Below are 27,240 nucleotides of genomic sequence, written 5' to 3'. Positions count from 1 at the left end.
AGACTGACGGACTGGCCAGACTGTCTTCGTTAAAACTCACTGTTGGAAGCAATTGGAAAAACTCTTATCCCCCCTCATTTACTTTGAAATGTCTCAGAACAAGGAGAAAGCCCTGTTCCTCTGTGCCAATCGCAATCATGTGGAGAAAAACATGTATTACCGTTGTTGCGGCCAAACGTACTGGCAACCCCACAGCTCCAGTATCATAAATTGAATTAGTATTAGGTCTGTTTCGCCTCAGACCGTTTAATAGTACCAAAAATGGACAAAACTGAAATGTATCTGTAGTTTAATCTCGTAAATTGCCAGACATCTTGACATCGCACTCTGCTAGGCTTTTATCAAATATTGGTTTCTTGCCGACGTGTGCCAGGTTGTCATATTTGGTTAATTGGTTTCATTGTGGGTTTTTACTGAGTGATGCAGCGTGCCAATGTTTTTTATAAACACATTCTGAAGTACTTTTTCAATTTATGTTACAAAGGGGGTGTTCAAGGGCAGAGAGCTGTGTACTTTGGTTCCAGTCCCAGTAATTACAGCGTTGTTCTAGGTGTAATTGGTTGTTATAACATGATTTATAAAATTGCTTCAGAGTGTGGGGTGTTTTCACGTCTGACTGCAGTGCAACACACAGAGCAGAGCAGAGCAGAGCTGTGAGTTAGTTGTTCTATGTGTTGCAGCCTGCAATGTTACATGACTCCGGCTGGAACACACCATTAGCCATTTAGCCCTGACTCAGGGTGCCAATCATTTCACATATGATTGTGGTTGTGCTGAAAAAAGCATTCAACCTGGTTCATAATACTCATTAGTAAAACAATATTTTGATGACTATAATGAAAATGATAGGGGTTATTTGTCAAAGGTAATTTCATATAAATGGCATAAATTGTTCACTGTAAGGCCGTTTAAGCTGGTAGGAGTTGGAATTGTTAGACATTTTCTATGATAAAAGGGGTTATGCAATTATTTTTAAACTACAATAAGATCAATTCAAATGTTGTGTTTATGTGTGTGTGCCTTGTAATGTTGTTTGTATTGTTTGCTTATAACCTGTCTCTCTCGATGTTCTTGTTTCTCAACAAGCACGGTGTTATTACAACAGAAGAAGAGCAGTATTTAATAGAGCCATTAAAGAATATATCGTCCGCCACTTCCAGCCAATGGAACCAGGGAGAAGGACAGCAGCATGTTATTTATAAAAAGTCTGCAATTCCCTCGCCACAGCAGCAACCCAACCAACATGAGTTCAGCTGTGGCATCTCAGGTTGGTGAAGCATCCTCCTCTCCACTCCTCTCCTCTCCCATGCTCTCCACTGCCCTCAGTCTGGGTTGACTCTGAGCTGGGTGACTAACGTAAACGAGCAGCTATACATAGCAGACTAGAGGAAGTGCTGGTTTGGTTCTAGTCCCAGGTTCCGGTGGATAGACCGCGCTGCTGTAGGGCTGGCCCATTCTGGCCTCCCCTCATCCTGGTGTACAGTGCATTCGGAAAGTATTCAGACCCCTTTACTTTTTCCACATTTTATTACATTACAGCCTTATTCTAAAATGGATTTTTTTTTTCTCATCAATCTACACACAGTACCGCATAATGACAAAGCAAAAACAGGTTTTAGAAAATTTTGCTAATTTGTATAAAAAATTACAAACTTAAATATAACATTTACGTAAGTATTCAGACCCTTTACTCAGTACTTTGTTGAAGCACCTTTGGCAGTGATTACAACCTTGAGTCTTGTTGGGTATGACGCTACAAGCTTGGCACACCTGTATTTGGGGAGTTTCTCCCATACTTCTCTGCAGATCCTCTCAAGCGCTGTCAGGTTGGATGGGGAGCATCGCTACACAGCTATTTTCTGGTCTCTCCAGAGATGTTCGATTGGATTCAAGTCCGGGCTCTGGCTGGGCCACTCAAGGACATTCAGAGACTTGTCCTGAAGCCACTCCTGCGTTGTCTTGGCTGTGTGCTTAGGGTCGTTGTCCTGTTGGAAGGTGAACCTTCGCCCCAGTCTGAGGTCCTGGGCGCTCTGGAGCAGGTTTTCATCAAGGATCTCTCTGTACTTTGCTCCGTTCATCTTTCCCTCGATCCTGACTAGTCTCCCAGTCCCTGCCACTAAAGAACATCCCCACAGCATGATGCTGCCACCACCATGCTTCACCGTATGGATGGAGCCAGGTTTCCTCCAGATGTGACGTTTGGCATTCAAGCCAAAGAGTTCAATCTTGGTTTCATCAGACCAGAGAATCTTCTCCCATCTCCACAGAGGAACTCTGGAGCTCTGTCAGAGTGACCATCGGGTTCATGGTCACCTCCCTGACTAAGGCCCTTCTCCCCCGATTGCTCAGTTTGGCCGGGCAGCCAGCTCTAGGAAGAGTCTTGCTGGTTCTAAACTTCTTCCATTTAAGAATGATTGCGGCCACTGTGTTCTTGGGGACTTTCAATGCTACATAAATTCTTTGGTACCCTTCCCCAGATCTGTGCCTCGACACAATCCTGTCTTGGACCTCTACGGACAATTCCATGGCATGGTTTTTGCTCTGACATGCACTGTCAGCTGTGGGACCTTATATAGACAGGTGTGTGCCTTTCCAAATCATGTCCAATCAATTGAATTTACCACAGGTGGACTCCAATCAAGTTGTAGAAACATCTCAAGGATGATAAATGGAAACAGGATGCACCTGAGCTCAATTTCGAGTCTCATACAAAGGGTCTGAATACTTATGTAAATAAGGTATTTCTGTTTTTTGTTTCTAATACATTTCCAAAAATTTATATAAACCAGTTTTCACTTTGTCATTATGGGGTATTGTGTGTAGATTGATGAGGAATTTGTTTTATTTAATCCATTTAGAATAAGGCTGTTACTTATCAAAAAGTCAAGGGGTATGAATACTTTCCGAATGCACTGTATACCACAGAACTGATCAAAAAAAGGTATTGTAGTCTGTGACTGGGCACTATAGAACGAGAGCAACTAGAACCACTGAATTCAAATGGAGGCTCATTTTCTCTTTAAGTGCTTTAAAGGACAATACACATACTCTGGCTCTCATCAGAGCGGTGTCCTGTGAGATGTTGTGTGGTGGGATAGGGATTGGAGGGGAACCAGGTGGATGTGTAGGTATTTGGACCAAAGTCTTATAAGTAGCAGCGAAGGCTGTCATCAGCAGGAAGCTGACATGCCCTGACATGTTCTATCTTATAGCCTTTCCCCAGAGCATCTGGGTCATAAAGGAAGGGAAGCCTTCAGCTGCAAGGTTCAAAGGGCCAGATTCCCAACGTGTCTGCAATTCTATCTCGAACTCTCCCTTGGCTCTGCTTTGGCTATGCCTTCACAATGGACTATATCTGATTGTTTCATTGTGTTTTCATTTAGTGGCTTATTTATTTATGTTGATAAATGTTTAATAAATGTTCAACTCATTATTTGTTATCAAATTATCAGTAGTTCTAGTCTCCCTTGAATGTTTCTATTGAGCTGAACAGTATCAAATTCTACTTATCTTTTTAAATTTAAAATACCCCATGAAGATGATCATCAGATAAACCATTGCCTATAATCACCTGAGATGATTCTTTTCTCAGAGCATATCATCAACTTTTCTCACTCAGTTGCTAATCTTTTTTCTCATATAAACTGCCTCTCCCTCCTTCATTCACAGACCTCACAAAAAGCGTGATCCCCTGCCAACATAGCACTCCTTCCCCAACCTCTCCAACCTCCTCCTCTCCCTCCTCCTCTCCCACCCCAGCCCCTGGGTCCAACAGCACCCTGCCCGGGGGGGGCCACAGACAAAGGCGGTCACTCAGCACGGAACGCTTCGTAGAGACCCTGGTGGTAGCTGATAAGATGATGGTTGGTTACCATGGACGCAAAGATATCGAGCATTATATCCTGTCTGTGATGAATATTGTAAGTTTGATCCTGCTTTTTGCTTCGATTAGTGTTGTTTTGTCTGAAAGAAAAGCCTGATAATAGAGTTTGGGTCAATCTCAAAAGGGGTTAATCTCAATGGTCTAACGTGGCTTCCTCTCCTCATCTCCTCCCCCTACATTTACACTAATTTGAGTTTACAGGATAGGTGAAAGCATTTAGGACTCACTTGCACCTGTCCAGATCTTTCACATCAATACAGATGAAGGATTGGAGGAAAGATATTGAGAGGCATCCCAAGCCTACTGATAACAAGCCAATGTAGAGTATTAGAGCATGATCAATGGACTTATTCGAAATAATTCTCCCTTTGGATAGCATTTTGTTTTCATTAACATTTTAACAGAATGTTCTCTCTTACTGAAAACAGACATTTAAATCGCAGCATGAGCTGAATGTGTGGTGGCTGTTTTTCTATTCCACCAGTACGTGTGATGAAAACACTGATCAAGTGTTGTGACACATGGACACAGTTTGTCTGACTTTGTGACTTTTCTTCTTTTCTGGAGGTCAGGTTGCCAAACTTTACCGTGATGCCAGCCTAGGAAACGTTGTGAACATTATAGTAACCCGCTTGATCGTACTGACTGAGGACCAGGTGAGTGCACTCTTTTCCCTCCTTCTACCTCTTTCTCTCTATCTCTCTGCCTCTCTCTCTCTTTCTATTCTACATCAACATCTGTATGTTGCTCTAATCTCAGTTACAATTTCTGTGGTTTGGTTACTTATTATGCAATAACATAGTTATTCCAAGCAGTTGAGAGAGAGTAGGAGGAGGAAAGAGAAGGGAGAGAGGAGAGGAGTGACAAGAAGAGACGAGAGAAGAGGACACGAGCGAGAGTAGAAAATAGGAAAGGAATGAGCATAAGAAGCATCTGTCATATGCCTGCCACCACTAAAGATGAAAGCTTCTCCAGTGGAGATGAGCTCAGACATCTTCCCTCAGTGAGATTTGATAGAGGATTTTTACATTCAACCTACAGGTACAGTGAGGGAAAAAAGTATTTGATCCCCTGCTGATTTTGTACATTTGCCCACTGACAAAGACATGATCAGTCTATATAATTTTAATGGTAGGTCTATTTGAACAGTGAGAGACAGAATAACAACAACAAAATCCAGAAAAACACATGCCGAAAATGTTATAAATTGATTTGCATTTTAATGAGGGAAATAAGTATTTGACCCCTCTGCAAAACATGACTTAGTACTTGGTGGCAAAACCCTTGTTGGCAATCACAGAGGTCAGACGTTTCTTGTAGTTGGCCACCAGGTTTGCACACATCTCAGGAGGGATTTTGTCCCACTCCTCTTTGCAGATCTTCTCCAAGTCATTAAGGTTTCGAGCATGACGTTTGGCAACTCGAACCTTCAGCTCCCTCCACAGATTTTCTATGGGATTAAGGTCTGGAGACTGGCTAGGCCACTCCAGGACCTTAATGTGCTTCTTCTTGAGCCACTCCTTTGTTGCCTTGGCCGTGTGTTTTGGGTCATTGTCATGCTGGAATACCCATCCACGACCCATTTTCAATGCCCTGGCTGAGGGAAGGAGGTTCTCACCCAAGATTTGATGGTACATGGCCCCGTCCAACATCCCTTTGATGCGGTGAAGTTGTCCTGTCCCCTTAGCAGAAAAACACCCCCAAAGCATAATGTTTCCACCTCCATGTTTGACGGTGGGGATAGTGTTCTTGGGGTCATAGGCAGCATTCCTCCTCCTCCAAACACGGCGAGTTGAGTTAATACCAAAGAGCTCGATTTTGGTCTCATCTGACCACAACACTTTCACCCAGTTCTCCTCTGAATCATTCAGATGTTCATTGGCAAACTTCAGACGGGCCTGTATATGTGCTTTCTTGAGCAGGGGGACCTTGCGGGCGCTGCAGGATTTCAGTCCTTCACGGCGTAGTGTGTTACCAATTGTTTTCTTGGTGACTATGGTCCCAGCTGCCTTGAGATCATTGACAAGATCCTCCCGTGTAGTTCTGGGCTGATTCCTCACCGTTCTCATGATCATTGCAACTCCACGAGGTGAGATCTTGCATGGAGCCCCAGGCCGAGGGAGAGTGAATGTTATTTTGTGTTTCTTCCATTTGCGAATAATCGCACCAACTACTGTCACCTTCTCACCAAGCTGCTTGGCGATGGTCTTGTAGCCCATTCCAGCCTTGTGTAGGTCTACAATCTTGTCCCTGACATCCTTGGAGAGCTCTTTGGCCTTGGCCATGGTGGAGAGTTTGGAATCTGATTGATTGATTGCTTCTGTGGACAGGTGTCTTTTATACAGGTAACAAGCTGAGATTAGGAGCACTCCCTTTAAGAGTGTGCTCCTAATCTCTGCTCGTTACCTGTATAAAAGATACCTGGGAGCCAGAAATCTTTCTGATTGAGAGGGGGTCAAATACTTATTTCCCTCATTAAAATGCAAATCAATATATAACATTTTTGACATGTGTTTTTCTGGATTTTGTTGTTGTTATTCTGTCTCTCACTGTTCAAATAAACCTACCATTAAAATTATAGACTGATAATTTCTTTGTCAGTGGGCAAACGTACAAAATCAGCAGGGGATCAAATACTTTTTTCCCTCACTGTAACTGCGAACATAATGGAAACAATTGAGTAAAGAAGGGTTCTGGTGGCTCAGTTATGGTGTGGGGTGCATTTCCCTAACATGGTTTAGGTCCAGTCAACCCCTTACAGGGCAAGGTAAACACCAGTAAATACACAGCCATTCTGAGTGATCACCTTCAGCTTATGGTGAATAATTTCTATCCTGATGGGAGTGGATGACAATGCCTCCATCCACAGGGCACGAGTGGTCACTGAGTGGTTTGATGAGCATGAAAATGATGTAAACCATATGCCATGGCCGGCTCAGTCACCAGATCTCAACCCAATTCAACACTTATGGGAGATTCTGGAGCGGCGACTGAGACAGCGTTTTCCACCACCATCAACAAAACACCAAATGATGGAATTTCTTGTGGAAGAATGGTGTCGCCTCCCTCCAATAGAGTCCCAGACACTTGTAGAATCTATGGCAAGATTCATTGAAGCTGCTCTGGCGGCTTGTGGTGGCCCAACGCCCTATTAAGACACTTTACAGGCAGATACCTGTATATAATGTGTAGGTTTGATGGGAGGAACAGGGTGAACTGTACATCTAGCGTCTGTCTATACAGGATTGATGCCAGCAGAGATGAATACGTCTTCATACATTTTCCATTTTAAGACAGAACCCTATATGTTTTACCCAGATATAGTGTTATTTGGATATATTAATAATTAGAATATATATATTTTTGGATTATTTTTAACAGATATATCAGAATCCTGTCAAATGGTGGACATGGCTTTTATAGGCTTATATACTGTAGTTTTTGACTTATGCTTTTTACAAAGACGGCCCAATCATACATTGATGTCAATAGGAGATTTAAGTGAAAGTTTGAGTGGCTTGCGTTAATCTTAATTCAGCCCTAGTCAAGTGCAGAATGCTGTCCCTGTTCTTGACAGAGAGCTGGGTTCTGTGTGTTCTGGGTTGTGGATGTGTTCAGACTGTTCTGGGTTGTGGATGTGTTCAGACTGTTCCGGGTTGTATATGTGTTCAGACTGTTCTGGGTTGTGGATGTGTTCAGACTGTTCTGGGTTGTGGATGTGTTCAGACTGTTCTGGGTTGTGGATGTGTTCTGACTGTTCTGGGTTGTGGATGTGTTCTGACTGTTGTGGGTTGTGGATGTGTTCTGACTGTTCCGGGTTGTGGATGTGTTCAGACTCTCTCTCAAAAAAAAAAAAAAAAAACTGTGTTGTAATATGTGCTGTATGTTCTATCCAGCCCAACCTGGAGATCAACCACCATGCAGACAAGTCTCTAGACAGCTTCTGTAAGTGGCAGAAGTCCATCCTCAGTCACCAAGGAGACGGGAACAGCATCCCGGAGAATGGCATGGCTCACCATGACAATGCTGTCCTCATCACACGGTAGATTCTCCAACTCCGCTCTCACGCACCTACACACACACACACACATACACCACACACACACATACACCACACACACACACACACCACACACACACACAAGCTTTTTTTATTCTGATCTATTCTTATTTTTTGCACTGACTCTCTTGCGCAGCCTTGATGTAAACTCACTGGACTCTAACCACACACCCACACATACTACACTGACACTCCAACACACACACACACACACACACACACACACACACACACACACACACACACACACACACTGCATTCACACTCTTCACACACGCTGCTGCTACTCTCTGTTTATTATCTATGCATAGTCACTTTAACCCTACCTACATGTACAGTACCAGTCAAAAGTTCGGACACACCTACTCATTCCAGGGTTTTTCTTTATTTTTACTATTTTCTACATAGTAGAATAATAGTGAAGAGATCAAAACTATGAAATAACACATATGGAATCAAAAAGTGTTAAACAAATCCAAATATATTTTTATATTTGAGATTCTTCAAAGTAGCCACCCTTTGCCTTGATGACAGCTTTGCACACTCTTGGCATTCTCTCAACCAGCTTCATGAGGTAGTCACCTGGAATGCATTTCAATTAACAGGTGTGCCTTGTTAAAAGTTAATTTGTGGAATTTCTTTCCTTCTTAATGCATTTGAGCCAATCAGTTGTGTTGTGACAAGGTGGGGGGGTATAAATAAGATAGCCCTATTTGGTAAAAGACCAAGTCCATATTATGGCAAGAACAGCTCAAATAAGCAAAGAGAAACGACAGTCCATCATTACTTTAAGACATGAAGGTCAGTCAATCCGGAAAATGTCAAGAACTTTGAAAGTTTCTTCAAGTGCAGTCGCAAAAACCATCAAGCGCTATGATGAAACTGGCTCTCATGAGGACCGCCACAGGAAAGGAAGACCCAGAGTTACCTCTGCTGCTTCACAGAGTTCAAGTAATTGCTGCAAAGAAACCACTACGAAAGGACACCAATAAGAAGAAGAGACCTGCTTGGGCCAAGAAACTTATGAGCAATGGACATTAAACCGGTGGAAATCTGTCCTTTGGTCTGATGAGTCCAAATTTGAGATTTTTAGTTCCAACCGCTGTGTCTTTTTGAGACGCAGAGTAGGTGAACGGGTGATCTCCGCATATGTGTTCGCCACCGTGAAGCATGGAGTGTGATGGTGTGGGGGTGCTTTGCGGGTGACACTGTCTGTGATTTATTTAGAATTCAAGGCACACTTAACCAGCATGGCTACCACAGCATTCTGCAGTGATACGCCATCCCATCTGGTTTGGGCTTAGTGGGACTATCATTTGTTTTTCAACAGGACAATGACCCAACACACCTCCAGGCTGTGTAACGGCTATTTTACCAAGAAGGAGAGTGATGGAGTGCTGCATCAGATGACCTGTCCTCCACAATCACCCAACCTCAACCCATTTGAGATGGTTTGGGATGAGTTGGACTGCAGAGTGAAGGAAAAGCAGCCAACAAGTGCTCAGCATATGTGTGAACTCCTTCAAGACTGTTGGAAAAGCATTCCTCATGAAGCTGGTTGAGAGAATGCCAAGAGTGTGCAAAGTTGTCATCAAAGCAAAGGGTGGCTACTTTGAAGAATCTAAAATCTAAAATATATTTTGATTTGTTTAACACTTTTTTGGTTACTACATGATTCCATATGTGTTATTTTATAGTTTTGATGTCTTCACTATTATTTTACAATGTAGAAAATAGTAAAAATAAAGAAAAACCCTTGAATGAGTGGGTGTGTCCAAACTTTTGACTGGTACTATATATACTGTATTACCGCAATTACCTCAACTGCCCCATACACCTGCACATTGACTCGGTACCGGTAGCCCTTGTGTATAGCCTCGTTATTGATATTGTTCTTTTTATTGTGTTACTATTTTTCCTTTAGTTTAAGAGGCACACTTTTCTTACTTTTTAAAAAACTCTGCATTATTGGTTAAGGGCTCGTAAGTAAGCATTTCATTGTAAGGTCTACACCTGTTGTATTCGGCGCATGTGACAAATACAATTGGATTTGATGATGATTCATCCAGTGGTAAAAATGTGTAATAATTGACCTTACTATATGTCTCTTATACGTCTGTTTACTTAAATGCTTTAGCAGTCCTTCCACCTTCCCACTTTGTGCTACGTCTGCATTTCACAGCCAGAACAGTAGCTTTGAAACACACAGCCAGGCCACTACTCATATCTATTACTGGCTCCGGGTAAAGCTGATGACAATGGGAAAATATGGTCTTTCAGGCATACCAGTCATACTACGATTTATGGGTGGTAACCGTGTTGCAGCAAAAACACTGTCATTACCTGTTATTGGTATTATTGTTCCCCGAGCTGTTTTGGCCACATAACCTAGCAAATAACGAGTATATTCCTCACGTGTTTTGTCTGCAGGGGGGTTGTCATAGTGTGATTGACATGGGCTAAAGCCCTGCTTTTGACTCTCCCTGCCTGGCTGTGTACAAACCAGGCTTTCTACTAACGTTAGACTAGTGCTAGTTGACTTAAGCTGTTTGTCTGTCAGGGAACATTCTCCAGCTCCTTTTCAGAGTCCTGTTGTTCTAAAGATGACACTTGGTGAGTCATCAATAGGAGTGACCATAGAGATAGTAGGTAAGGTCATCTATTGTTACTGAAAATAATAGTTGGTAGCCTTAGAAGCAGCCTTGGAAGTTTGGCTGGGATTCTGATGCCAGCAGGCTACTGAAGGGGTTTTTGGGAGTGCTGTTTCCAGCCATCTGTCTGTCTGTTGTGCCGGTGATTATCGAAGGACAAGTCTGTACTGCCAAATTTACATCACCTCAGCCTTCTGCTGGTATAGGGCTTTCCAGCGTCTGTCTGATGCTAGCTGCTATGCTTTCACTAAAGCATTGTGTTGTATATACATGATACAGGCTGCTTACAGAGTTCAGTGACTGTGTGTTTGCATTATAGGCCCACTACAACATCTAATTATTGAGAGAGGGAGGGAGGGAGGGAGAGAGGAGGGGGGAGGGAGAGAGGGGAGGGGGAGGGAGAGAGGGGAGGGAGAGAGGGGAGGGAGGGAGAGAGGGGAGGGGGAGGGAGAGAGGGGAGGGAGGGAGGGAGGGAGGGAGAGAGGGGAGGGAGAGAGGAAGGGAGGGAGAGAGGGGAGGGAGGGAGGGAGGGAGAGAGGGGAGGGAGGGAGGGAATCATAACCAGAACTTTTGTAGGGCCTGAGTATAATGGTACAACAAGATGTGTGTGTAGGCGATGAGCTGTGCTGGGCTAGGCTGGGCTGAAGGATGGTAACATTAGAGATAGTATAAATAGTTCATGATGGACCAAAGAAGCTTTCATTAACCACCGTGTCTGCTAGAACATTCCCCCATTCCCTGGTGGAATCCACCTAAAGAGAGAGCACAGCGATTTACTGTATGTGTGGCTATTACATTTATGGCTAACGATATCCCTGGAAAAAATATCAGGTTAAAAAAGGGTTTTATGAGATGATGACGAGGGATGCCGTAGGCCATGCTGTTTATCATAGTACTATCTCTATCAACTATTTAAAATGTGTGGTAACTGTCTCTAAAGGCTATCTCTGTGTGTTGCGTTGGAGGCTCTCTCACTACTAAGTCAGTCTTGAAGTGTATACAGCTGACAACACTAAATGAATTGTGTACTGTACTCCCAAACTCAACTTCTGCCAGGTCATCATCCTAAATAAGAATGTGTTATTAATTGACCTGCCTGGTAAAATAAGAGTGAAATTAAAATTACATTCAAATCAACTTCTAAGCGTGCCGTGCGGGCGTGGTTCACTTTGCTGAGGGCAGGCTGAGGTTACCACGAGTGCACAGAAACCATGAGGTCATAGTAGCAGTCTTCACGGCAGCGGTCCTCATGGTGTTGGTCTCCTGTGGTTGCGGTCTGGTTGCGGTCAATCAGGACATAAGGAGGAGACATTATCCTTGAAGTGGAGGGAGGGAGTCTGTTTGGATGGTCCAGGTCCAGCTCCTCCCTCTAGGCACCATGTTACACAGAGCGACCTCTCCATCCCTCGCTGTTGCTTTATTAGGCTCTGGGCTGGATGGCCACGTTGTTGAGGATGCGGTGTCTCGTTTGGAACATGGCCCGTGGTGTTTGAGAAACTCGGGGGGAAATTAAAGGAAGTAAATCTAAATAAATAGATGTTCTAAATGAGGTGGAGTCTGCTTGTCTTCGAGACTGTGCCTCATGGGTTTGGAACCGGTCCACCGGGATAGGGGGTGGAGAGGAGACAGATGGAGGAAGGGGAGCAAAATGAAATGTAATTTGCAGTGTACTTGGGTTTTTAATAGATTAAAAGCTTTAGAAATGATTGGATCACTCATTGTAAATGTATGATGTGTTCTGTAAAGAATTGAGGCTGACTGTACGGATTGGAATAGTATTGTATCAGAGAGAGGAGGAGAGAGAGACAGATAAATAGGAGGAGAGAGAGACAGATAAATGGGAGGAGAGAGAGAGAGAGAGAGAGAGAGAGAGAGAGAGAGAGAGAGAGAGAGAGAGAGAGAGAGAGAGAGAGAGAGAGAGAGAGAGAGAGAGAGAGAGAGAGAGAGAGAGAGAGAGAGAGAGAGAGAGAGAGAGAGACTTCCTGTCTGCCTGCATGTGTTAGCTGGTTGACATTTAAAGACATTTATAGAAGGACAAACCTTCATGATTTGACTAATCCGTTCAAATACTTGCCGTATAACAACTAAGGTCAAATACTGCTGGTAGCTGCCCGAGATGCCTGGTTTTGACATCAGAGGTGCTTAGAATATAATATAGTAGAATAGAATACAATACAATAATATTTGAATAGATTAAAATAGAATAGAGCAGGATAGAGTAGAGCAGAATAGAACCACAGAGCGACTGACAGAAGAATCATAATGTCTCATGTTTATTTTTCCTCTTCTTCTTTTTCTCCCTCAGGTACGACATCTGCACTTACAAGAACAAACCCTGTGGAACTCTAGGTGAGTGGCTCTACTCTCTTCTCTCTGTTCCACTCTGTTCTGTGGCCTGGAGGCAAGGAGAGACAGCTCAGCGAGACCAGGTGGGGTATACTGTCGGCGAGGCGGGGTGCAGACAGGGTTAGGTCCAGGCAGGGCAGGGTAGTGGCAGGGCAGGGTACAGGCGTGGTAACCTCCAAGTGCACTTGACTGTGTCCTTCTACCAATATAGCTTAAATAATGTGGATATTTATAGGTTCATATGGTGTCTTTTCTTCCTGGTACAGTACTTTAAGGACACTGGGTTCCAGTCCTTTTCCCCAGGGGTTTGGTTTGGCATGTTGTTTATCCACTGTGACAGTAACTGTGGCAAACTTAAAACCAAAACTTACAAACTTGTTAAGCTTCTGTAACCAAGCTCATAGAGTCAATGAGAGAGAGAGAGAGATAGAAAGGGAGAGTAGAAAGAGAAAGATAGAGGGATAGAGAGAGGGGGAGCAGCCGAACATACTGTAAGAGAACAAGAGAGAGAGAAAGAGAGAGTTGGTGGTGGTGGAAAAATATACTGTAAGAGTGTCATACAACAAACACATACGCCTTCAAAACGATGCACTCTCCAACCCAAAAAAGCCTGTGGTATTTTAAATTAAATTATCAAATATACAGACCACAAATTCAAATTGGCTATACTCAAACTCTTCAACATTATCCTCACTGCAGGGATTTTGCAGTTTGGAACCAAGGATTGATCACACCAATCTATAAAAATGGAGACAAATTTGACCCAAATAATTACAGAGGAATTTGCGTTAACAGCAACTTGGGGAAAAGTCTCTGCAGTATCAGAAATAGCAGACTACATAATTTCCTTGATGAACTCAACATCCTGAGCAAAAACATTAGAAGAATCTGCTGCACCTGGTCTCACCCTACACAACACTGAAATCAAGTGTCTGATGTACACAGATGACCTGGTGCTACTGTCTCCTACTAAGGAGGGGTTACAGCAGCATCTGGATCATCTGCACAGGTTCTGTCAGTTAACCTAAAAAAATATATATATAATGATAATCCAAAAAAGGTCTGGAAATCAGAATGACAAAAATAAATTATATTTGGACACAGTTCTATTAGAACACACCAAAAACTACACTTATCTAGGACTAAATATCAGAAACACCGGTAGCTTTCACATGGCTGTGAATGAGCTGAGAGACAAAGCAGGAAGAGCATTCTATGCCATTAAAAGGAACATTAAAATCGAAATTCCAATTAGAATCTGGCTCAAAATTGTCCAGTCACTTATAAAACCAATTGCTCTATATGGCAGCGAAGTATGGGATCCGCTCTCTAATAATGAATTTACCTAACGGAACAAACATCCAATCGAAATATTGCATGCAGAGTTTTGCAAGACTGTATTGCAAGTGCAAAGAAAAACTCCAAATAAAGCATGTAGGCAGAATTGGGCCAATACCCCCTCCTTATTCGAATAGAAAAAAGACCCATCAAATTTTAGAACCATCTAAAAACAAGTGACCCCAAAACATTCCATCACACAGCTCTACTATGTCAAGAGAGGAAACAAGAGAAGTCCCCTCAGCCAGCTGGTTCTGAGGCTCAGTTCACTAACCCAAACCAACCCCAGAGAGCCTCAAGACATCACTCAGAAAATCTGGCCCAACCAAATCATCACAAAGCAAATATAAAAATATATCACCTATTGGAAAGACACCACAGAAAATCAAAGTAAACTTCAATGCTATTTGGCTCTAAACAGACAGTACATGGTGGCAGACTATCTGACCACTGTGACTGATAGAAAACTGAGGAAAACACTGACTAGGTACATACTCAGTGAGCATAGTCTGGCTATAGAGACCGGTCGTCACAGGCAAACCTGGCTGCCCAGAGAGGACAGGCTGTGCTCACTCTGCTCCAGGGGAGAGATAGAGACAGAGCTGCATTTCCTACTACACTGTGACAAATACTCAGACCTAAGAGAATCTTTCTTTCCCAAAATTATCATTCAGTACAAAGAGTTTGAAACTATAAAATATGAAGAAAAAATCTAATATTTATTGTGTGAAAAGCCAAATATGTGTCCTCCTGCCACAACCTGAGGGACAGCCAGTGAAAAGTGCAATGTAATGTAAATAATATTTCCCACTTAGTTTTGTTTTGGCTTTCATACCATGTCATGTGTCTTCTCAGTCATGTTGAGACTGGTCTACTACTATTGCTTTAATGTATTGTTATTCTCATTAATATTGTTGTTGTAGTTGCTAAGCGGCAGGTAGCTTAGTGGGTAAGAGCGTTGTGCCAGTAACCGAATGTTCGCTGGTTCTAATCCCCGAGCCGACTAGGTGAAAAATCTGTCGATGTGCACTTAAGCAAGGCACTTAACCCTAATTGCTCCTGTAAGTCGCTCTGGATAAGAGTGTCTGCTAAATGACGTAAATGTAATGGTAATCTCATTTCCACTACTACTATTATTATTGCTGTTGGTCCCACCATTTTTTTTATATGTATACTTTGACAATGTAAGTAATTTAACTTGCCATGTCATTAACTGAATTAAATTGAATTGAGTGTCAGCACCCCTCCCTCCCTCCCTCCGATGGTGCAGAGCCCCTGCAGGCACCACAGTATATCTTGGAGGTAATATTGGGACTCAGGGGGTGGTTTGACAGATTGACCACATTCGTCACATCCCCCCGTCGCTTTAATTGCGCAGGCATCTGCTTGGCTTCCTCATTCTCTCTCACTCCCTCCTCCTCTTCTCCTCCACTTCTCCCTCTCCCTTTCCTCCCTTGCTCCTACCCCTCTAACTTCTGCCCTATTAACCCTGCCCCTCCCCCTTCTCCCCTATCAACCCTGCCCCTCCACTTCTCCCATATCAACCCTGCCCCTCCCCCTTCTCCCCTCTCAACCCTGCCCCTCCCCTTCTCCCCTATCAACCCTGCCCCTCCCCTTCTCCCCTCTCAACCCTGCCCCTCCCACTTCTCCCCCTATCAACCCTGCCCCTCCCCTTCTCCCCTATAAACCCTGCCCCTCCCCTTCTCCCCTATCAACCCTGCCCCTCCCCCTTCTCTCCTATCAACCCTGCCCCTCCCCCTTCTCCCCTATCAACCCTGCCCCTCCCCCTTCTCCCCTCTCAACCCTGCCCCTCCCCTTCTCCCCTATCAACCCTGCCCCTCCCCCTTCTCCCCTATCAACCCTGCTCCTCCTCCTTCTCCCCCTATCAACCCTGCCCCTCCCCCTTCTTCCCTATCAACCCTGCCCCTCCCCCTTCTCCCCTCTCAACCCTGCCCCTCCCCCTTCTCCCCTATCAACACTGCCCCTCCCCTTCTCCCCTATCAATCCTGCCCCTCCTCCTTCTCCCCTATCAACCTTGCCCCTCCCCCTTCTCCCCTATCAACCCTGCCCCTCCCCCTTCTCCCCCTATCAACCCTGCCCCTCCCCCTTCTCCCCCTATCAACCCTGCCCCTCCCCCTTCTCCCCCTATCAACCCTGCCCCCCCTTCTCCCCTTCTCCCCTCTCAACCCTGCCCCTCCCCCTTCTCCCCCTATCAACTCTTCCCCTCCCCCTTCTCCCCTCTCAACCCTGCCCCTCCCCCTTCTCCCCTATAAACCCTGCCCCTCCCCTTCTCCCCCTATCAACCATGCCCCTCCCCCTTCTCCCACTCTCAACCCTGCCCCTTCCCCCTTCTCCCCCTTCTCCCACTCTCAACCCTGCCCCTCCCCCTTCTCCCCTCTCATCCTGCCCCTCCCCCCTTCTCCCCTATCAAACCTGCCCCTCCCCCCTTCTCCCCCTATCAACCCTGCCCCTCCCCCTTCTCCCCTCTCAACCCTGCCCCTCCCCCCTTCTCCCCTCTCAACCTGCCCCTCCCCCTTCTCCCCCTCTCAACCCTGCCCCTCCCCCTTCTCCCACTCTCAACCCTGCCCCTCCCCCTTATCCCACTCTCAACCCTGCCCCTCCCTCTTCTCCCCTCTCATTCCTGCCCCTCCCCCTTCTCCCCTCTCAACCCTGTCCCTCCCCCTTCTCCCATTTCAACCCTGCCCCTCCCCCTTCTCTCCTCTCAACCCTGCCCCTCCCCCTTCTCCCCTATCAACCCTGCCCCTCCCCCTTCTCCCCTATCAACCCTGCCCCTCCCCCTTCTCCCCTATCAACCCCGCCCCTCCCCCTTCTCCCCTTCTCCCCTCTCAACCCTGCCCCTCCCCCTTCTCCCCCTATCAATCCTGCCCCTCCCCCTCCTCCCCTATCAACCCTGCCCCTCCCCCTTCTCCCCTCTCAACCCTGCCCCTCCCCCTTCTCCCCTATCAACCATGCCCCTCCCCCCTTCTCCCACTCTCAACCCTGCCCCTTCCCCCCTTCTCCCCCTTCTCCCACTCTCAACCCTGCCCCTCCCCCCTTCTCCCCCTTCTCACCTCTCAACCCTGCCCCTCCCCCTTCTCCCACTCTCAACCCTGCCACTCCCCCTTCTCCCCTCTCAACCCTGCTCCTCCCCCTTCTCCCCTATCAACCCTGCCCCTCCCCCTTCTCCGCCTTCTCCCCCCTCTCAACCCTGCCCCTCCCCCTTCTCCCCTCTCAAACCTGCCCCTCCCCCCTTCTCCCACTCTCAATGCTGCCCCTCCCCCTTCTCCCCTCTTAACCCTGCCCCTCCCCCTTCTCCCCTATCAACCCTGCCCCTCCCTCTCAACCCTGCCCCTCCCCCTTATCCCCTCTCAACCATGCCCCTCCCCCTTCTCTCCTCTCAACCCTGCCCCTCCCCTTCTCCCCCTACCAACCCTCTCTTCCTCTCTCCCCTACTCCTCTCCTCCCGTTATTATCAGGGGTCATGCTACAGGTCAGCTCTTTGCCTCTTGGGTCTTTGGGTACTCTGGGTGGGAGATAATACCGAGCCAACCCCACTTCTGAGTGTTATGTGAAACCCTTCCCAGTCACCTGTAGATGCAATCAGTGAGGAATGGTCTCCTCTTCTCTTTCTATTTGACCTGTTAAGACAGAGACACCTGGATGGTGGAAAAGACTCACACACACACACACACACACACACACACAGTTTTATAGCTTTACTCAGCGTTCTTTCACTCTTCTGCTTCTCTCTTCAGAAAAGCCAGTTCTCAAACATTCAGAATATGCATATTATTTTCTCTTTGGAACTCCTCAGCAATGGTGAAAACATCTATATTTTTGAGGGTGGGGGGTGAGTTCGGGGGGGGAAGGAAAATGTTTTCTTAAATTCCCTTCCTTGGCTTGCATTACTAGGTGGTCCCTTGTTACTTGGAGTGAAATGTATAAATCCAAGCCTGTGTCTAGACATTTTCCAGCTCCGACTTTAGGTTGAAAAAAGTTAATGTCTAGCCAGTTGATGCCAAAGTCAGGTCCCTCTGGTGAGTCCAGCAGCAGCTCACACCCTATTCCCTAAGTAGTGCACTAATTTTGACCAGAGCCCTATGAGAGAAGAAGTCAACTCTGAATGGTCTTAGGTTACGTCCCAAATGGCACCCTATTTCCTATATGTGCCCTGGTCAAAAGTAGTGCACTATAAAGGGAATAGGGTGCCATTTGGGACACAGCCTGAGAGGGTTTAGAGTTGACTTCTTCTCTCTCTCTTCTGCTGCTCTAACTTCAACACCAGGGAGGTCAGAACTGAGGAATCCAGCTTTTATGGTCCCGACTCTTAAAATGTTACACCTTGACCTGACCCCATCTCTCTCTCTCTCTCTATCTCTCTCTCTCTCTCTCTCTCTCTCTCTCTCTCTCTCTCTCTCTCTCTCTCTCTCTCTCTCTCTCTCTCTCTCTCTCTCTCTCTCTCTCTCTCTCTCTCTCTCTCTCTCTCTGTCTCTCTGTCTCTCTCTCTCTGTCTGTGTGTGTGTGTGTGTGTGTGTGTGTCCAGGCTTGGCGTCAGTAGCTGGAATGTGTGAGCCGGAGAGGAGTTGCAGCATCAATGAAGACATCGGCCTGGGTTCTGCTTTCACCATCGCTCACGAGATTGGCCACAAGTGAGTCTGCTCACATTTACTCAGAATCCTCTGCATGGCTTTACTAAACATTGTTAGCCCTTTCCCTCATCCCGTCTACATCAAGGTTTCTAACACAGGGACACGGTTTTAAAACTACTTTAATGTACCAAAATAATGTTCAGTCAGATGCCAATATTGTCTTTAAAAAGTTATCATAAAAGAGATTTAACTACACCAGTGTATAATAATAATACATACATACACTACATGGCCAAAAGTATGTGGACATCTCATTCCAAAATCATGGGCATTAATATGGAGTTGGTCCACCCTTTGCTGCTATAACAGCCTCCACTCTTCTGGGAAGGCTTTCCACTAGCTGTTGGAACATCGCTGTGGGGATTCAGTCACAAGAGCATTAGTGAGGTCGGGCACTGATGTTGGGCGATTAGGCCTGGCTCGCAGTCGGCGTTCCAATTCTTCCCAAAGGTGTTTGATGGGGTTGAGGTCAGGGCTCTGTGCAGGCCAGTCAAGTTCTTCCACACCGATCTTCACAAACCATTTCTATATGGACCTCGCTTTCCTCCCCTCATGCTGAAACAGGAAAGGGCCTTCCCCAAACTGTTGCCACAAAGTTGGAACCACAGAATCGTATAGAATGTCATTGTATATTGTAGCGTTAAGATTTTCCTTCACTGGAACTAAGGTGCCTAGCCCGACCATGAAAAACAGCCCCTGACCATTAATCCTCCTCCACCAAAATGTACAGTTGGCACTATCCATTGGGGCATGTAGCGTTCTCCTGGCATCTGCCAAACCCAGATTTGTCCGTCAGACTGCCAGATGGTGAAGCTTGATTGATCACTCCAGAGAACATGTTTCCACTGCTCCAGAGTCCAATGGTGGCGAGCTTTACTCCACTCCAGCCGACCCTTGGCATTGCGCATGGTGATCTTAGGCTTGTGTGTGGCTGCTCGGCCATGGAAACCCAGTTCATGAAGCTCCCGGCAAACAGTTATTGTGCTGGCGTTGCTTGCAGAGGCAGTTTGGAACTCGGTAGTGAATGTTGCAACCGAGGACAGACGATTTTTACACGCTACGTGCTTCAGCTCTCGGCGGTCCCGTTCTGTGAGCTTGTGTGGCCTACCACTTCGCGGCTGAGCCTTTGTTGCTTCTAGACGTTTCCACTTCACAATAACAGCACTTACAGTTGACCGGGGCACCTCTAGCAGGGCAGAAATTTGGCGAACTGACTTGTTGGAAAGGTGGCATCCTATGACGGTGCCACGTTAAAAGTCACTGATTTTTTCAGTATGGGCCATTCTACTGCAAATGTTTGTCTATGGAGATTGCATGGCTGAATGCTTGATTTTAAACACCTGTCAGCAACGGGTGTGGCTGAAATAGCAGAGTCCACTAATTTGAAGGGATGTCCACCTACTTTTGGCCATGTAGTGTATATTCCTACACAGAGAGAGTGGCTCAACTATTCCTAAAGAAGTACCAGAGCTTTGGGTTGGGTTGCCAGATCAGGCTGTGGGTAGCAACTCTCCCCCCTACAGACACCATGAACTATATCTCCACATATTTGCTCATGCTAATGACAGTGTCCGCATACCTCCTGAATATAAATGTAAATAATGATGATGTATTGGTCTACGTATCCACTCCCTAGGGTTCACAGAGATGGCCATTTCCTTTATTATGTCTCGTGTCTGCTTCTGTTGTGGGGCAGTTGTAAAAATAGTCTCTGCAAGGAGAGGATGTATAAAAAAAAATGTTGCGCCACGGTTTCAGGACGGCTGATTTATTTCCAGAGTAGGGTAAAATGTCATAAACGCCATCCTTAGAAAAACAGGCCGGGGCCTTGCGATGTGGTTGGTTTGTTATATACATTACAACTGATTTGTGCTTTTGGGCGGTTAGGAAAAGTAAGCTTCGGCTTCCTGCCGTAACGCAAGCTTTTCTTTCGTTACGATATTCAGACAGATAATGTTTTTGGGAGAAAAAAATTGAATTGTTAAAATGATTTATATGCAGCCAGTCCAGTGTTAAGTCAGAAATGAATAGTTGGGCAGCAGAAGGCAGCCTTTCTTTATGTTAGGAGGTTTACACTAGAGAGACTAGCTGCTCTGATCAGCCGCAGAGAGAGAGAGAGAGAGAGAGAGAGAGAGAGAGAGAGAGAGAGAGAGAGAGAGAGAGAGAGAGAGAGAGAGAGAGAGAGAGAGAGAGAGAGAGAGAGAGAGAGAAGGAGAGAGAGAGAGAGAGAGAGAGAGAGAGAGAGAGAGAGAGAGAGAGAGAGAGAGAGAGATTCTCTCTCTACTGTATCTATCTATACCTCTCTCTCTCTCTCTCTCCCCCTCCCTCGCTCTCTTTCTCTCTCTCTCCCCCTGTCTCATTGAGAACATAGAGAGTTTGCCCTGGTCTCTCCCCACCTTCCTCCTCCCCAGTATGTAGCTGGCTGCATGTACCTGGCCAGTCTGGACCTGTAGCTGTTGATTGATTGACAGGCAGGCAGCATCAGGGTGGTGGTTAAAACTCTCTGGTTGCTCCAGCGCTCCAGACAGAGACTGATCCCTGACCTCTAGTCCCCTCTACACCAGCTGTTACAGAGCCAGGGAGGCCTCTCTTACCAGCTCAAACCCTTTCTACCTCTCTCTAACGCTACCCTACATGTAGAGGAGGTGCCGGGCAGAGTTATAGATGAGGTAGAAAATAGGGTAGAGAGGTAGAGATTCATTCAGTCCAGAGGTACCTAAACATGCCAGCCAAACCCCAAGGAAGAATCTATCTGACTGATTCACACACATCACCCGCAGTATTAGAATCTATCTGACGGATTCACACACATCACTATGACACCACCAATCTCTCTTTGAATGGGATGTTGAGCCAATCTGGGTAGAAGCTGCCCTTAGGCACAGATCTAGGATCAGTTGATCCTCCTCCACTCCTTACCTTAACCTGTAACTGGCCTTAGATCACTGTCTTGATTCCATCTCACTCCGTGTTTTACCTGCCCTCCTCTCTGTCCTCCATTTTGTGTCTTACAGTTTCGGGATGAACCATGATGGAATAGGAAACTCATGTGGGACTAAAGGCCATGAGGCAGCCAAGCTGATGGCGGCCCACATCACAGCTAACACCAACCCCTTCTCCTGGTCGGCCTGCAGTAAGGACTACATCACCAGCTTCCTCGAGTAAGTGGAAGAGGGCGCATTCCTGAGTGTGTGTGTGTGTGCCTATCTCAGTTTATTCTCAGTTAAAACCACCTATTGAAACTCTAGTACATATCCTGAACCAATCATAAACTTCCTCAGTAGGTAAAAGACATGGATAGCCTTCCAGCCATCCAAACATTGAGTCTGGGTTTTGGGACAGAAACAGAAATTCTGCACTCCTCCTCTTCAGAATCTTCTGTCTCTCCGTGCTTTGAATAATAAATAGATTTATTTTCTTGCCTTTGTAAAGAAGGATATTCTTCATTTATTTCAAATAGTGCCCCTCAGGACCGTCAGATTATAACAGATAGAGTCTGGGTTTAGAAGTATTAAATAAATCTTCCAGTCAGACAGCGTCCATAGAAAACAAAGTAGCTTGGCCTTGAAGGTCCTCAACTTCTAAACCCAATGAATGGTTTTCAGTGTGTGTGTGCGTGTGTTGGTATAATGGTGGTTCTGGTTGTCAGAGTCTGTTCTCTGGTGAAAGCCTTCAGAGCTGGGAGAGACGAGGAGGAAAGACATTAGCTAGCAACACCAAGTAGCATTGGCACATAGACATAGACATTACAGTACCATGTGCCAACTTCTCACAGTAACACACAGAGATGCCTCTTTACAGTTTCTGGACATTCTCACTTTGGCCTTCTTTTCTCGTGATTGGATCATCTGGGAGTCTAGTACTATTTCAGACCAAGGGCAGAGAGGCTGAATATTTTGCTCACATTTGTGTGACTGCTTTTTCTCATCTGAAAGTCTGTTGTAGGTGAATTTTAAGCTTTCGCTGAATTCATCTTTGTGTCTTTTCAATTCCGCTTTTTTATTTTTGATGTCTTGCTTTCTCTTATGAAGTTTTGTCTGTAAACTAGACTTACCCTCCCCGGGTTCTCTCCCTCCAACAGATTTTTGGATATGTCACGCGTTTCTTTTTTCTTGCCAAGTAAACAACATTGGCTGTGGTCTTGGCCTAGATACACTGGGTTGCTGGTGCAATATGTGGCTGGTCGTTTGGGTTCTAAAGAATGGTTTATGAATGCAGACATAGTTCAGACACAATTTACTCTGCATGGTTCTCTTGCCAGTATGCCATAAATCAATAGTTTTGTAACTTTTAGCCTAGTTATATTCAAAATAGATATACGACATGGAGTTCACTCCAATGTGGCCACTGGCCAATAATTGTGCACTTTTCTATTGAAGCAATATCTAGGCCTAGATTCAATCCGGACCGCGGAAGATCCATGTTAGTAATTTCCGATTGAGCCGACATATGCAGCGTTTAGTGGGAATGCAGTCTCCGCGAATGCAGGAACATTGTCTTTGAATGGTACATAGCCGAAAAGGGGTGATCGGATTGAATCCTGGCCCTAGTCTTAAAATCATACTATTTTTATTTTTATTTAATCTTGTTAATATCTAGTCTTAACATGGCTGACCAAGGTGGGAGTTTAGGATCCGGTGATGCTTCCTCTTCTTATTAGAAGAGATTTCCTCTCTGACAGTGTAATGAACTTGGCTTATCCCAGAGGACAGGAAGCTGCTTCGACTCAGTGAAATAATACTTTCTATATTGAAACATCAGACTATTTGATCTCTCCCCGAACCAATAAACAGTGGGGTCTGCCCCAGACCAGGCTTGCCGCGGTGTGGGTCGGTGTAGTGGGCCGGGGGGGTAGGCTAGGGGAGCTCTGGTGAGACGGACCTCTCCACGCCAAGGAAAATGATTATTCCACTACAGAGAAAAAAGAGAGAGAGAGAGGGAGAAAGAGAGAGACAGTAAAAGGGTAAATTGAAGAGGAGAAATGTAATACTACCTTGGTGACCCCCCCCAGGCCAGTGTTCTTCTCTCCTCTCCGGTCGGTGGACATGCTTTAGCTGAGTTGAGTGCTGTCTGATAGGCTGGTGGGGGGCCAGAGGCTCCTGGCTGCTTCCACACAACCCTGGCTGCCTCTGGCCAATCTGCAAAGTACAGAGGAGATTATTTTACTTTGATTGTGGTGTTGTTTTTTAAAATCATTTGATAGCCCACTTCATTGTAGCTCCTACTGATGAGCAAAGTTGTAGTTAAAATGCTTAATCGGATCAGACAGTCCCAACATCTGATAAAGATGGAGAAGGAGACTGCCATGACACAGCCCTCTAGTTCATATATAGGGATGCGCTCTCTCTCCCCTTCTGTTTCATTCTGTTCTCTCTGTCCTTCCTCTCTCTCCTCCACTAGCTGCCCTCTCTTCACTCTCTCTCTCTCTCTCTCTCTCTCTCTCTCTCTCTCTCTCTCTCTCTCTCTCTCTCTCTCTCTCTCTCTCTCTCTCTCTCTCTCTCTCCCCCCCCCCACCCCCTCTCTCTCTCTCTCTCTCTCTCTCTCTCTCCCCTCCCTCTCTCTCTCTTTCTCTGAGCCTGGGTCTGTCTGCAAAATCATCAATTGTGACTAAGCAAGCCATCTTATTCTTTTAAGGGATGAGAAGCATTCCGCAGCACACCGCTGCTGGAAAACACACAGAGTACGTTAGTTCACACATAGTATAAGACATAGCAATAGTAGTAGTAATAATAGTAACCGTACCAGTAGTAGTAAAATTAATAGCAGTATAGTACTAGTCTTCAGTATGAGCCAGTCGTCTGCCCTCAGAGCGGACAGGGAGACGGGAGAGAACAGAGAAGCATCCGTTCAGCAACACCACCATGTCTAAAACAAGCTACACTTCCCAACCCAGAATAAACACACACAACCAACCCAACAAAAGCTGCTCTGTCCTGCCTGCTTTCTTGGCCACACTTTTAGTATTTATATTTTCTTGGGCAGAGTAGAAAAGTTGCTAAAACAGAATACAAAATTGCAGTCTTTTTGTGTGTGTGTGTTTTCAGAGTGAGTTCTTTGTGCAGCGGACATATTTCTATGATGACAAAACAGACTAAACAGAGTTCCAGCTCAGGACTGGTGACCTACGGCCCACTCAATAGTTTTTTTTCTCTCTTTCTCTCCTTCTGTCATTTTATTGGCTTCTCTGTGGATTCCATACGTACGGTGCAGTCACAGCGCCAAATAAGCAGAGAGCAGTGAGTTTCAGACAGACAGACAGACACCATTGACTGCTCGTAGTTTGGGTTTTCATTCTCTCTTCTCTTTGTTGTGTTTTTCCTCGTCTTTACGTTTTTTTTTCACCTCTTCTTCCTCTTCACTCCATCTATAGGGTTAGAGGCTACTGAAAACATACAAGGCAATGTGACACGTGTTAGTAGACAGTGTGACTAGGGTTGTCATAAACTCTATTTAAGTCATTATTGTGAAAGAATATCACCATTTAAGCTGTTGTGTACAATATAGGTAGAGAGATGCCCTCTAAATGAAACAATTTAGTTGATGTTGCTAAACCATTGATTTTCTATCCTGGAGGGCTGCATTGTGTACACCAGTAGCTAGTAGCTACCCTCTATACTTAACCCGTGTTTCCCAAACCTCTCCTTGAGTATCCTGAGCCGTTCCACTTATTTGATATATTCCAATACTAGCGCATCTGATTCAACTATTCAACTAATCATCAAGCCCTTGATTAGTCCATTAATACTGGAGGACGCCTTTGGGAACCTGCACAATAGGCTCTGTAGGTGTGGTGTGTAAGAAACAATCCTATTGTAGGTTTGTTTTTTTGACAGCTCAGGTCGGGGGACGTGTCTGGACAATGAACCTCTGAAACGAGACTTCCTGTACCCAACAGTGGCCCCGGGGCAGGTGTACGACGCAGATGAGCAGTGTCGCTTCCAGTATGGAGCCTCCTCACGACAGTGCAAATATGGGGTAAGAAACCTGCATCTCTCCAGCTCTACAATATGCATACACTCTCTCTCCTCTACAGTGGAGGACAATGCTTTGTTAATGGAATCATTTACAACTGTTGATCCTGCATCTAACATTAGTGATAATGCTAGTGAAGCAGGGGCTCTGATAGTGATCAGGTAACAGGAGAAGAGAAAATATGTTGTGCCAAGCTGACATTTCCTCCTGTATATCAAAGGGTGTTAATCAGGGGTGTTATCTTCTTATCATCCTAAGGAGACATAATTGTTTTCTTAGCACCTGGGATGGGTGTGCCGCATATCTCACTAACCTATCTCAAAGAGAGGGAAGAGGGAGGGAGGTTTACACACACACACACACACACACACACACACACACACACACACACACACACACACACACACACATCATAGTTTCACGAAGTCAAATGATTACCCCCTACCACCACCATGAAGAATAAAAACCCAAGGTAAATAAAGAGACACGAGCAGAGAGAGAACTAAACCAAGCCACAGAAACAGGAGATGTTGAATGAAAGCCACAAAGAATTAATGAACCAATATGGACAAAAAAAAGAGTCTGTCATTAGCCGAGATCAAGAGAGTTTATTTTGTTTCATTGAAAGAAATATCTGACAGCAGATTACTACGGGCCCCAAATCAAACCCTGTCGTTTTGGCTCTTAAGCTCATAATTGTGGTTTTAGATCAGCATGAAAGACAGCCATTTATGAAAGGAGAGCATTCCTCCACAGCCTGCCTCAGCTGTGCTGCTCTGTGCTGGGCTGTGTTCTCAGAACTAGAATGTAGTCTTTTAACTAGTAGGATTATGGATTCTGACAGTCAGATCTGTTTCCCTCAGCCAGCTGTCTGGTGAAGGTTTGTCTTTCGTTTAGAACTTGCTGATCGGATCCATGTAACCATAGAAACAATTAAAGGATCTATGACTTGATATGACTTTCAGAGTTGATGTTATGAAAGGTGACCTCTCTGGGATACAGTTACCTTGTACAAAACACAGAGCAGTGCAGTGCCTGCTTTAGTGCCATTAAAGACTAAAGAGAGCAACTAAAAGATATGTGGAGAGGTGCAGTAACACTTTACAGTCACTGTTACACTTAACGGTTGTGGTGACATGTTTGTGTCCTGGTACTCACCTGGTCTCTATTTCCACCAGTCTCTTACCCTACAGCTGTAGTGGGTTCTAATGGGAATAAACAGCCCAGTGGAAAAGTTGGACTGTTGCTCGCACTGAAAGGAGAGGACAGAATAGCAGCGGTTTGGTGACATGTTTGCTCCTGTGGAATAATATAAAAATACTTTTGGACTCACAGAACTTA

At 45.3% G+C, this 27,240-nt stretch overlaps 1 protein-coding gene across 1 annotated transcript in view; it reads left to right on the top strand.

Annotated features, from left to right (window-relative positions):
- The window catches only part of LOC121582789 (A disintegrin and metalloproteinase with thrombospondin motifs 6), an 89,506-nt gene that overhangs the window by 5,600 nt on the left and 56,666 nt on the right, over nucleotides 1–27,240 (top strand). Inside the window, exons 5-12 of the mRNA XM_041898890.1 lie at nucleotides 1,087–1,267; nucleotides 3,670–3,920; nucleotides 4,456–4,539; nucleotides 7,780–7,925; nucleotides 12,900–12,943; nucleotides 18,822–18,927; nucleotides 21,942–22,088; nucleotides 25,761–25,902. Of these exons, the coding sequence (XP_041754824.1) occupies nucleotides 1,087–1,267; nucleotides 3,670–3,920; nucleotides 4,456–4,539; nucleotides 7,780–7,925; nucleotides 12,900–12,943; nucleotides 18,822–18,927; nucleotides 21,942–22,088; nucleotides 25,761–25,902 (1,101 nt within the window). The remainder of the gene's footprint in view (nucleotides 1–1,086; nucleotides 1,268–3,669; nucleotides 3,921–4,455; nucleotides 4,540–7,779; nucleotides 7,926–12,899; nucleotides 12,944–18,821; nucleotides 18,928–21,941; nucleotides 22,089–25,760; nucleotides 25,903–27,240) is intronic.

This window comes from Coregonus clupeaformis, chromosome 15 (genome assembly GCF_020615455.1).
Source record: "Coregonus clupeaformis isolate EN_2021a chromosome 15, ASM2061545v1, whole genome shotgun sequence".
Taxonomy (NCBI): domain Eukaryota; kingdom Metazoa; phylum Chordata; class Actinopteri; order Salmoniformes; family Salmonidae; genus Coregonus; species Coregonus clupeaformis.
The sequence above is the reverse complement of the archived record's forward strand: the minus strand, read 5'-3'. Positions and strand labels throughout refer to the sequence as shown.